This window comes from Talpa occidentalis, unplaced genomic scaffold (assembly GCF_014898055.3).
Source record: "Talpa occidentalis isolate TD23 unplaced genomic scaffold, MPIMG_talOcc4v2.1 talOcc4.3, whole genome shotgun sequence".
Taxonomy (NCBI): Eukaryota; Metazoa; Chordata; class Mammalia; order Eulipotyphla; family Talpidae; genus Talpa; species Talpa occidentalis.
This window is the reverse complement of record NW_023603184.1, coordinates 130,292,317-130,304,856: the sequence shown is the minus strand read 5'-3', so window position 1 is coordinate 130,304,856 and position 12,540 is coordinate 130,292,317. Positions and strand designations below refer to the sequence as shown.

Below are 12,540 nucleotides of genomic sequence, written 5' to 3'. Positions count from 1 at the left end.
TTTAGGTTATTTTCACTGTGAAGTAGAAACTTTAATACATAGAAGATCTTTAGCTAGCTGTCCCCAAGGAATTTCTACATTTTGCTTTAAAGATCTTCTGAGAGGAATGGATCCACACCCACCTTTGGATCCTTAAAAACTGTCCTTGACATGAAAGCAGTTTCTGTCCCCCTCTATCTTGACTGCCTGAGCAGAGGTCAGCATCGGCTTCGTCAGGAAGCTTGTCAATGGTGTAGCCTCTCAGGCCGCACCCTGACCCACTGAATCAGAATCTGCTTTTCACGAGACCGCCGGTGACCTGTGTTCACATTACGGTTTGCACAGCCCTGTCATAGAGGGGACCAGGGTTTGCTGCTGCAGAGTGGTCTAGCCTGTCACTCTTCCTCCATTGATTACATGTAAGAAAACGGACTTCAGCTGCTTCAGGATTTGGGTGCTGCCTTCCTACCCCCCACGTCCCTGCACACCCCACTCCTCTCTGTTACCTAGATCAGTGACAGTGTCCCTGCTCTGGGACAGCTGCAGCTCCTCAGCCTCAGACTCTGAGTCCTGCCGTGATAACTTGCTGCTCTTTAAGCTGCCGACCCGGCGAATGCTGGACAAGGGACCCCCCTTCTTCACCTGGAAACTGCGGGTTCCTTTAATCTGGAGCAGGCGGGAACCTCCTATCCTGATCTTCCTGCTGAGAACTGTATTAAAAGAATAAAATAGGGCTTTTTCCCCCTTAGTTTTCCCCAGCCAGTGTCAGATCCAACTTGTGTTGGATCCAACAGTGTCTTCCCAACTTGTCCCTGAAGAGCCTCCTCTCTGCTGCTGGGGAGGAGAACATGGCTGGATAAGCAGCTCCTTCCAAGCCCCATTCAGGCACTTTGTAAGGCAGGCAGGGGGCGGGATCCACCAGGAAGCTTCTTTCTTGGACACATAGCTCATGGGTACTGGGAACAACCTGCTCTCTTTCTGGCTCAGGGTTCACAAGCAGGAGTGTGCCCTTTGTGGCAGCAATATCTCTCACGACCCTTTGTGCCAGCACATAACATTCTGTGTATCCATGAATCAGCTTGTCATTTGATTCAATACAACCACAAACCATTTGTTTTAGTTTTTCTTTTGAGATGGGACTTAGAGGATTCTGTGAGCTATGTAAACTCTTATGCAAACCCCTTTGTTTGGGAATAATACCTCATTAAGAAATAAAAACAAGAGGTGCTTCTCTCTCCAACAGTCAGCAGTGGGTTCCGCTCAGCTCCTCAGCAAGGGCACTAAAGGGTCTGTTCTCACTGGGCGCTGTGGGTGAGCATGAGTGTGAAATGGTTCCATTTTCAGTGCACCTAGTGATTTCACAGCATCTTCCTTTCAGTCAAAAGGCTGGGTGAGATGTGAGTCCAAATGTTTCAATACCCTGAGCCTTACAGTCTATGTGTACCAAGAAGAACATGTATTATTCATCTTTAGTGTTCTGGAAAAAACAGTCATCAATGAGGAAAATAAAAGGGTTCAAGAAACAGGTTTAAACTTGAAACCTACTTTTTATAATCAAAAGCACCCTCATTTTCCCATAGTCATATACACAGCTTCTTCCTTCATTTTGGAATTTTTTGGTATCATACATTGACTTTATAAAGCTTTCAAAGTCATTAAAAAAAAGGAGTGATTTTTTTAAGTTTCCTTACAAATACGATTTCTAATTAATTATTTGAAACATAGCTATTAATATTTTTAAAAGTCCCCATCAGGAAGATTGCATTTTAGTCCTGGGTTTCTCACTCACAGGAGAGTTAGTATATGACTGTGATAGAACTTGTACAGCACTATAAAATGTTAATTAAATGTGTACTTTTAATGCCATGTAGTGGAGCCAAGAAGAATTCCTGTAAAAAAATGTGAAATATTTAATCTCTGATGTATTCTTGTGGTTGAAAAAGATTAAAATTATCATCACTCAGCTGCCAAAGTCTCCTAGAGCTCCCTGAACACATCTGGATAGAATTTCACATCGGGATGCAGTATTTCAGCGCAGTTGGATGAGTTCCACAAAGACTATATAGCCCATACTGCACTATTTTAATTATAGCACAACACTTTCCTGCTGTATTTTTTAATATTATTTTCAGGGTTAATTGACAATTTAAGATCTACCTAAAATCCATTTGAAACAGAATAGAATTAAACTTTTTAATGACTACTCATACAATTTCACGTCAAGGGAGACTGGGAAGTAGAGAAAAAGATTAGAGATATTTTTTCTTACAGAGGCACACTCTAACATACTTTGCCTAATTTCATGATACTTGCTATAAGTGCAGTAAAAAAGCCACAAAATTATATGATCTGAATGAAATCTGGACAATCTGTTCTACCACCAGTGATAATTGGAGCTATCTAATAGTAATGGAATCCTGAATCAAGTCAGTGTTTAATCACCAAGGACACAGCAATGAGAATTTAGATTTGGTATTAATCATGCAAAACGTCCATCAGCTGAGCTTATACAGCATTGAATTTCAGTTTTATCTCCATGACAACAAGAACTAGTATGAAAGTCAAACAAATTCATCAAAATGGAACAAAACATCTTTTTCTTTTTTCTATCACATAATTATCTATTAACAAGTCCTGCTGACTCTAGACTAATAATTCATAGGATTGATAAAACCCTGTCACCTATTTCTTGGACTAATGTAACTACCTAACTATTCCCCCAAATCCCACTCTCCCAGCTCAATTCATCTTTAAACACACAACTCATACATACATATTTACCACTTTTCTGTTCAAAATTTTCCAACAACTTTCAGACACACTTAAATTAGAAGGAACTTTCTGACCATAGCTATAGACCCTTATTTGCTCTTTGCCTACCTAGCAAATACAACTCTTCCCCAATTCATTCTGTTGCAACCATGTTGGTCTTTTTTTTTTTTTTTTGTGGGACCCTTTCCGGTGGCCGGGGATCAAACTGGCGCTGCAGATGCTGTGGGCAGCCTCGCAACCCAGCGCTTAACCTCTGCGCCACCAGGGGAGGCCCACCATGTTGGTCTTTTTTGCCTTTGAATGCTCCAAGTTCATTCCTATATCAGAATTTTGTTCTCAACATGTGTCTCTGTTTGGAAGACTCCGCCCTCTGTCCTTTGCGGTACTGAACTACCTTTTGGTATTCCACTGTCCTTTACTCAGTGTCACATCTGAGGTCCTTCTCTGAGTAACAATACTCTCTTCCACTCCAGATAGTGATCAATTCTCTGACTCTGATTTTTTTTTCCCACCATACTACTTATCTCTACTTGAAAGTCTAGTATTAATAATGTTATTCACTATTATGCTATTAACTATTAGCATAGAAACTACAATATTTTTGGAGAAATTTTTCTGCTCTTTGTCATGTTCTGGGAATCTGAAATCCTGCTTGGCATGCAATAGGTAGTCAATAAATGATTGCTGAATGGCAAATACATTTTGGTGTTTGAATTTTAGAATATCAGTATTAGTTTGTTTTTGGGTAAAATGATTTTATAGACTAGCTTAGGGACTCTAGGCAGACATTTTGAGTTCTGAGGATAATTTCACATTAGCTTTTCCTTGGTAGAAACTGAATTGTTCTCAGGATGTTTATTTCAAGAACTGACATGTTAGCATTTATAAAAAACAGATGGTATGAAATTTTAAATACAATTTTAATAATCTTTGTTAGTTGAATCCCCATGGTTCTTATTTTCACATTAGCTTTAACAGCTGTTAACTGCTTGTCAAAAGAATGAAAGAATATTTAGGAAACTTGGGGAGGATTTTTGCCAACTAGTAAAGGACAGTTTACGGATATAGTCTCATTTTATTTTATTTGGAGTTTTAGTTTTCTGACCTTCATTAAGTAAATAACTCTCACATATTAAATGTCATTCTATGAGATGAAAAAACACTAAGCATTATGTACTTGAACATTAAAAGCAATTTACATAAAAGATAATTATTAAATTGTTTTTAAAAGTTAATCTTATGTTTAATTTTGTTTAGCAGTGTAGAATTTTTTTTTGCTGAAGTTAAACCATATCAGTGATTTTTATGTCAGTAACTATAAGAAATAATTAGCAATATATATAAAATATAATTAGCAAAAAAAAATCCTTGTGGGATGTGTTTAAAAGATGTAAGGTTCTCATCATATTCAGTTACACTTTTCAGAAGTAGTAGTATTTGAAAAAAACATTGACCTGTTATTTCTTCATACTTGAACTTGGCTACTCTTTCCTATGACCCTGCTTCTGTTCACTATAAAATCAATACAATACGATGCAATGATTCTTTGCATTTTTTAAGTGTCATGACACAATCTAATCTTCAAATATTCAAAAATTTTCCAGTATATACCCATTTCTTACATGGTTTTAAATATTTAAATATTTTAAGTATTTTGTTTTCTCAATCCAGAGTATTTTTTTTGAGGTCGCTAACATTTGTGGAGTCATTTTCTAGAGGACACTACAAAGTGTATAAAATCAGCTTTTATCTTCTTTACAAATGTGCTGATGTCCTTTTAGTTGAAATCCATTAGAACAAGAGTGAAGAATAACAGAATTTAAGAAACAGCAAAATCAGATATAATGTTAATAGTATAAAGGTAGAAAGCAACTTAAAACTCAGCAGTTTCTACATAGCTCATATTTAGGATTTATTGCATGAGTTCTAATCTATATGTTCAAGATATAAAAGGCAACAAGAATAGAATTATTTATTATGTACCTATTATATATCAGCCATATATCAGTATATGTATATACTGAATTTATGTTTTACTTCCATTGTCTCATTTAAAGCTTTCAATATCTAAATTTGCTATTAGGTGTTATTAACAGGTGTAATAATTAGGTGTTATTGACCTAATTTTACAGAGAAGAAAACTGTGGCTTAGAAGCCAAGTAACTTGGACAAACTCACAGTTAGTGATCATCATTTTAGGATGGATATTTTCTCATACTTTAACATGTCTGAAATTGAGATTTGTCTTAATAGTTGATCATCTCTTAAGATGATTAGACTCAAGTAGCAATTATGACACATTTGTTATTGTTTGTGCCCATGTGAACATCTAAAGCATCAGTGACAATATGTACAGAATGAGGGGCACTGTCTTTTAACTCTAAGCCAAATAACTGAGAAGCAGAGGAGTGTGCGAGGTGGTAAGTGAGAGGTGTTTGTTTGACCACATTGCTGAAGCAGTAATTGAAGGTAGGCCAGCTTCTACAATTACACCTTGGCTGAAGTAACTGGCACAGAGAGTTTTTCTTCTCTTAGAGTCATTTAAAATATGATGTATTACTAATGTTTTGATTACTTGGAGAACATTGTCATATAAAACAGAAAAACACAACACTCATAATTCTTAATTAAAAACTAATTAAGAAATTTGAATTCTGAATTGAAGGTTGTTTAGCTTCAGCCAGTTTATTTATACCAATCTTTTTTTTGACCTCACAAGCTTGATATATACTGATAATAAAAACCTACATCTGATCAAGTTTGAAAGTCCTCTTTCAACAGGAATGAAAAAAAAGTGAAAAGTGAAAATACTGGGAATATTTCTCCTTTCCTACTGGTACGTAAGATAACAGTTCATCTTATAATTGGTTAGATTCTGTGGGATCTGGGAGCTGCTGAGCTGGAATTAGAACACCAGCCTCTCTGATCACAGGATCCGACTCCTCACTAGTCTGCTTTACCACCTCTCTGAGTGAACACCATACTGTACAGAGTCAATAACTTTAGAATTCCTTGTTGGGGCCTCCCTGGTGGTGCAGCAGGTTGAACGCAGTGCCATGAAGCTATCCGCAGCCTCTGCAGCACAGGTTCGATTCCTAGATGGCCAAGGAGATACCCACATGGCGCAGCAGACCTCTCCTGTCTCTCCCGCTGCTCCCCTCAGCAGTGTTTTTGGTCTTCTGCCTGCCTGTTTTTCTCCCCACTGTCTTTGGTGAATTCTCTCACCCTCCTGCACCTCTGGCCTATACCCCTGTTCTTGTATAAATAAATAAATCTTAGGAAAAAAAATTTAGAATTTCTTTTTGCACAATTCTGTAGTTTAGAGCCCAGACCAAACACCCTATGAGGAAACCTGAAACATGAAAGAATTCTTGCTTTTCCATACCTTTCTTATCCTCAACACCTGCATCTGATTTGAGGGTGTGGCTACTACTGTGAAGGGAATCTTTTGAGTCTTCATTTTCATCCAGGACCCCAGCAAAGCTGATCTTCCTCTCATATCTGTGTCGGTCCAGCTCAGGATCCAAACGAAGTCTGCAGCTTTCCAAATCCTAAAATATCAGTGAGTGGCATGTGAATGCTGGTCTATTCCCAGCAATGCATTGATTCTATAGCAAACCTCCTTCTGTTTTGAATTGCACACAACTGCATTTAAACAGTCTGATTTCCCTTTATCTGGTTCCAATTTTGGATTGTGGCCATGAAAACCTTTTTTAAATTAAAAAAGGAACTTTCCAACTCACAACTTTTTCTATTTCCTTACATGCTTCATCTCTCAAAAGCACAATCTTTGATCCAAATCAAGAAATAGTTTTCTCATCTCTAACTCTTTGTCCGTGGTTTAATCATATCTTTGGCAATGATCAGTTTTTTTAAAAAAAGGAGGCAATGAGTGGATTGAGTCTCATGTGTTGGTTACTGGGGGATAAATAAAAATGGTTCTTGTTCTAAAGGAACTCAGAATCTCAAGGTAGAAACTAAGAAAGAAAACAAGTGATAAAGTCCAAGACTGAGGGTCAGATTAAGAGCTTTGAAGTCAGACTTGGAGGTTAGTGACAAAATACGGGTCTCCAAAGATTTACAAGCTCTGCTCTCTGAAATCTGTGAATAAGTTAACTTTATTGTCACAGGGATGTTGTACTCGTTATTAAGGTTAAGGGTCTGAGATGGAAGATTATCTTAGATAAGCCAGGTGGCTCCAACCTAATCACACAAATCCTTGAAAGTAGAGGTTATAGTCATAAGAGTATTCAACTACAGAAGAAAGGCCAGAGAGATGCTTTTATTAGCTTTTAAGGTAGAGGAAGGACCCACAGGCTGATAAATATGGCTGATTACTAGAAGATGGGAGAAAGGCAAACAAACAGTCTTCCCTAAAGCCCTAGGGGTGGATATGCAGCCTTGCCAGCTCCTAGCTTTATCTTGTGAGATATGGGCTGGACTTCTGACCTGTAGAACTGCAAGATAATATGTTTATGATATTTTAAACAACTACATTTGTGACAGTCTGTTACAGCAGAAATAGAAAAAACAGAAATACACATTAAATGAAATAGAATAGAAACACCAGAAATAAACCTACACAAATATGGACAGTTAGTCTTTGACAAAGGATCCGTGACTATATAATGGAGAAAGGAAAGTTTCTTTAACAACTGGTGTTGGGAAATATGGATAGCCACCTGCAAAAAAAGTTAAAGTAGATCCTTACTTTACTCCTCACACAAATTAATTAAAATGAATTAAAGATTTGAATATGAGAGCTGAAACCATAAAATAATTAAAACATAAGAGATACACTACTGGACATCAACCACAAAGATGAATTTGGGGACATACCTCCAAAGGCAAGGGAAACAAAAGCAAAATTAAACAAGTGGGATTATATCAAAGAAAAGGCTATTGTACTTCAAGTGACCATCACGAAAACAAAATAGCAACCTACAGTCTGGGAGAAGACACTGGCACATCATACTCTGACAAGAGGCTAATTTCCACAACACATAATGCACTTATACAATCCAACAACAAGCAGACAGCCCAAATGAAAAAAGGGCAAAAGACTGAAATAGAAACATTTCTAAAGAAGACATGTAGGTGGTCTATAGGCACATGAAAATTTGTCCAGCATCACTTATTATAAGGGAAATGCAAATCAAAACCACAATGAGATATATCATCTCACCCCTGTGAGAACCATCTACATCAAAAAGAATAGAAACAACAAATGTTGGCAGAATGTGAAGAAAAAGAAACTCATCTAAGGTGCGCTCTCTGTGGAAAATGTTATGGAGCTATTTTTAAAAAATAAAAATGGAGGGGCCTCCCTGGTGGCACAAGGGGTTAAACACGGCACTATAAGGAGTCCGCAGACTCTGCAGCACGAGTTTGATCCCCAGCTGGCCAGGGAGGTAACCCACATGGCACAGCCAACCTCTCCTGCCTCACCTGCTGCTCCCCTCAGCAGTGTATTTCAGTCAGTCTGCCTGTTCTGTTCCTCACTCTGTCTCTGGTGAATCCTCTCATCCCCCCTCACCTCTGGCCTGTACCCCAGCTCCTGTATGCATAAATAAATAAATCTTTAAAAAAATAAAAATGGAAATCCCATATGATCCAGCAATACCTCTGCAAGGTATTTACCCAAAGGATATGAAAACCACTGATATAAAAAGATGTATGTCCTCCTGTATTCACAGGGGCACTCCACTATTGCCACATCATGGAAGCAGCCTAGGCAATGAGAGATGGCTTGATAAAGAACTTGTGGAATATATATTCAATGGAATACTCTGCAGCTATTTAAAAAAGACAAAATAGTGCCCTTTGAGATAAAAGGGATGGACCTTGAGGTGATCATGCTAAGTAAAATAAGTCAGAAAGTGAAATTCAGATAATGGACAGTTTAATTTTTCTGTGGAATATAAACAACAACAACAACAACAAAAGTACACTAGCAAAGAACAGCAAGAACAATTCTTAGACTTTGTGAAAAATATACTGGTTACCAGGGAGAGCAGAGGGTAGGGGTAGGGACTAGGGGAGAGAGGGGTATAGGATACTGGCACGGGAGGTTTGGTGGAAAGTGAGTGAAGCATGTGCAAATACGTAACCCCCAAATGTAAAAATATTATCCCAAAGTTATATAGAAATGTGAAATGTAAACAACTGACCAAAGAGAGAGAAAAACCCTTTAGTGGATATATTTGTATTTTAATCATTAAAGTATAATCAGTATTCCTTCATTTGGGAAATGGACTTACAAAATAAAATTGTGTAGAAGTGGGGAAAAAAAGGAAGTGATTTTTATGATTGATTCACCCATTATAATACACTCATCTTTGTATCTACCTAACCCCACATCCACAATCATCACACTACCTTGCTTATTGAATATTTATATATATATATAAAATTGCATTTTGATTCTGATTTTTTAGCTGTAGGAACTTCAGCACTCAGTAATATATTCTTTATTATGTTTCATTAAATCCTATCAGTATAATTAGTACAGTTTCTAGCACAATCTTCCACAAAAGCATCCAATATATTGTTTTCCCTAAAGAATGAATGTAATGCACAGAGACTTCCTTCTTGCCTTTACTGCATTATTATGAATGCATATGTCATGGATGGGAATTCTAATTTATGTTGCTCGGTCACTGGTTATTAGTTTCACTGATTCCATTGGGAAAAAAATGTTAATAGACCAACAGTTTCATCAACAAAATTCTCTGTTTAAAAACTATTGGAACTTTGGAAGTTAATTTAGAAAAAATTTGATTATTGTGCTCTTTTAGATTATACAACTTACAAAAAATGCTGCTTTATTTCTTTTTAAAAGCACATGAATTAAATTGCAGCTATCTGGGATCTACCTAGAAAAATTGCTAGGCTGGTAAAGCCATATTTTTAGCAATGTTGTAAAAGTTTTCAATATCATTTTTCTTTTACCTCCATTCTTTTACCCCACCAATCCTGTGAATAGACCCAGGAATTTTCTGATCCTACCTATGAAATAACTGGCTTAAAAATTTAACTTTTAATTACTGTACTTTAGGTACTTTACTTTCTTTTCCACATTTTGGAGATAGAAATAGAACTATTTCAAACAAATGTTTTATAAGGAAATTCTCCCATTCTGGAAATGGCCTTATTCATTCTATCAGAAATACTTTTTATTTGTTAGAAAATATATGCTTTATCTTCCTTGTCCATTCCTCTAGCTTCAGATTCTAGAATATTATAGCTTCTAATATGATTATTTACTACCTTATACTTTTATTATTCTGTACATTAGGGTAGTTGTTTTTCACTGCTATTAAAAATATTACTGAACTAATAAAACCCTCCAAAGATCTATAAATAAGTACTCTTGCAGTAATGTTTCATTAAAACTCTAGACTATTTCTTTTTGAAATATATCCTTTTAGTTTCACTCAGTACTATTTCTTAAAAAACAATTTCAAACACTTATAGCTTGTTTACCATGTTGGAAAGACAGTTTTATGATACTCTTTTTTTTCTCCAGTAGTATGTGACGAGTTTTCTTTACCATCCACTACAGTTAGAGAGATTAAACATGAGAAAAAGCTTCTTTCCCTTTTATTTCATAAAGTCCAACTTCCAACATATTATATAAATCCACTCTTGACAGTGAAAATTCTAGTGTAATGAATAAAAGATCTCTGAGAACCTGGTTAAAGGCAATGCACTCTTGAGTATCTCCTCTCCCTGAATGGATGACGGAGGCTCTGTTATTGCTGAAGTCCTTGGCATTTTCTATTAGTCTAGCAGTGGTTAGACAGCATTTTTTAAAAGACATAATTGATTAAAAAATGAAATCTGTTACAATAATAGAAATTAAACAGCCTTACCAGTGTTGAAAGGAAGAACAAAAATAGCTTGGTAAAGCCTTATGATTCTTATTTTTTTCATCGCAATGGATCAAAATGGTGACCTACAAAAATCTGAAAATTTAAAAGTACAAGCACTTCTGGGCTTTATAAAGACTTGCATTATGAAATATAATTAGAATTCTGATAGAATGCCACTAACAGAGGTCTAGAGAGGAGATATTTTTTCATACTTAACTTTAAACACATGTGTTGAGTGGTGGCCTTGATTTGATTGCACAGAATAGTCTCAGTATAATAGTGAGGTTAATAATACAGAAAATGAAAGGTCCTTGTTAATATATGAAATTAAATAAGGAAAATCAGATGAACTTCACTCTCCAATATCCAAATGGTGACATTTTACGTGCAAATGTGGGTATGTTTCTCTTGAAAATATTTATTTTATCCATAAATGTTTCTAACTTGAAAATATCCATGTTAAGCTTTAGAATATGGGGCATTGGAAAACAGATATTGAAAAACCAGAGGGAAAGGCAGAACTTAGGGATACTGGAGCACTTCATCTTGTATCATCCCAGGACTGGGGTGTGACCTTGTCCAGGCTCAGTTTGATTTAAGGAGCAGGGGAGCTAATGAGTTGCAAAATGAGCTTAAACAGACACCCAGACACTGGTGGTGTAACAATTTTCTCATAATGTACCTTGTCCTTCAGGAAAAAGTAATTTGTGTGGTTTCTCAGCTCTGACTGGACAATGCCTGTAAATAAATAACTACTGGAAACTTGGTGTCCACCAGGAACTAGGGGCCAAAGACCCTGGCTATAAGGCTGCTCCTTCCCACATGTTCTGTGTGGTCTCCTGACGTGCAGTCTTTGTAACCCTGTGAAACCCCACCCTGATTGCACATGAGTGTACATGCATGTGTGGTCTTTATCTGCCTACCCATAGCCATAAGGAATTAGGAATAAAATATATTTGGGGACCTTTATATGCCAAACACTTCAGTCTTTTGCCCAAACTATAAATGAGAAAACTCCTAAGAAGCACATTTCAATATGGATTTATCAGCAGTTAGTTAGAAAAAAAAATCTGTTAGTGATTTCTGGGAAATGCTGCTCATAAAACTCATTATTTATAGAATCAAGGTCCCTAGGGGCTCTTGGCCATTCATAGAACAACTCACAGTGATCCACCATTTTACCCAGAGGTGCTTTCATTAGTGATTTCAAGGTCAGATTTCGATTTTTTTTTTAACAAAGTGATATTCTTTTTACATAGGAAAATTCCCTGATTTTTTTTAAATTATATGATGTACTTGGTCATTGGGCTTTTGAGGAAAGTGTGAACACCCAAAACCCAACCAGACATTGGCCCCTTCTCGCAGCCTGATTATTAATACATGTGCTTTACTCACCACCAGGGGTTCGGTGCGTGGTCTGGGCAGGCAAGAGAAGGTCTCTCGCAGGAAGGTGGTAATCTCTAGGAGAAGCTGGCATGCTGCCATCTTTAAAGCAAAGGGACATCCACATTTGGAAGGGTTCACTGTACCTATGGAATGAGAGGTTTTTCTTAAGTAAACCAAAAAAAGATACAAAGAGGCACAGTTTGATGGACATTGCTACACGTGTAAAATCAAATTGCACATGAGAAAATTACCTATACATGTCTAAGATGAAATTGCATGAGAATGAGATCTATAAGTGTTTAATTGACCTATTACTTTTATCATAATCTTTGAAGTACCACACATGTCTCTCTCCATTTTGCAGTTCTATCTGAGTGCCTCAGTATTAAAATGTCAGTCAGTGAGAACTGAATTATTTTCCTTAAAGCATCCCAGAGAAAAAGAATGCAGCTTCACTAAACTTGAAAGCCTTTTAATGGAAACAGAAACCTAATAGCAGTCTTGCAAGATTTCACATCACTATTCAATC

At 36.7% G+C, this 12,540-nt stretch overlaps 1 protein-coding gene across 2 annotated transcripts in view; it reads right to left on the bottom strand.

The window, feature by feature from the left end:
- The window catches only part of UNC80 (unc-80 homolog, NALCN channel complex subunit), a 184,253-nt gene that overhangs the window by 84,838 nt on the left and 86,875 nt on the right, over window positions 1-12,540 (bottom strand). Inside the window, exons 25-27 of one of the 2 annotated variants that reach the window (XM_037523962.2) lie at window positions 12,021-12,154; window positions 6,137-6,302; window positions 486-689 (exon numbers count right to left, since the gene is read on the bottom strand). In XM_037523962.2, the coding sequence (XP_037379859.1) occupies window positions 486-689; window positions 6,137-6,302; window positions 12,021-12,154 (504 nt within the window). The remainder of the gene's footprint in view (window positions 1-485; window positions 690-6,136; window positions 6,303-12,020; window positions 12,155-12,540) is intronic. The other variant, XM_037523964.2, reaches the window with a different exon arrangement.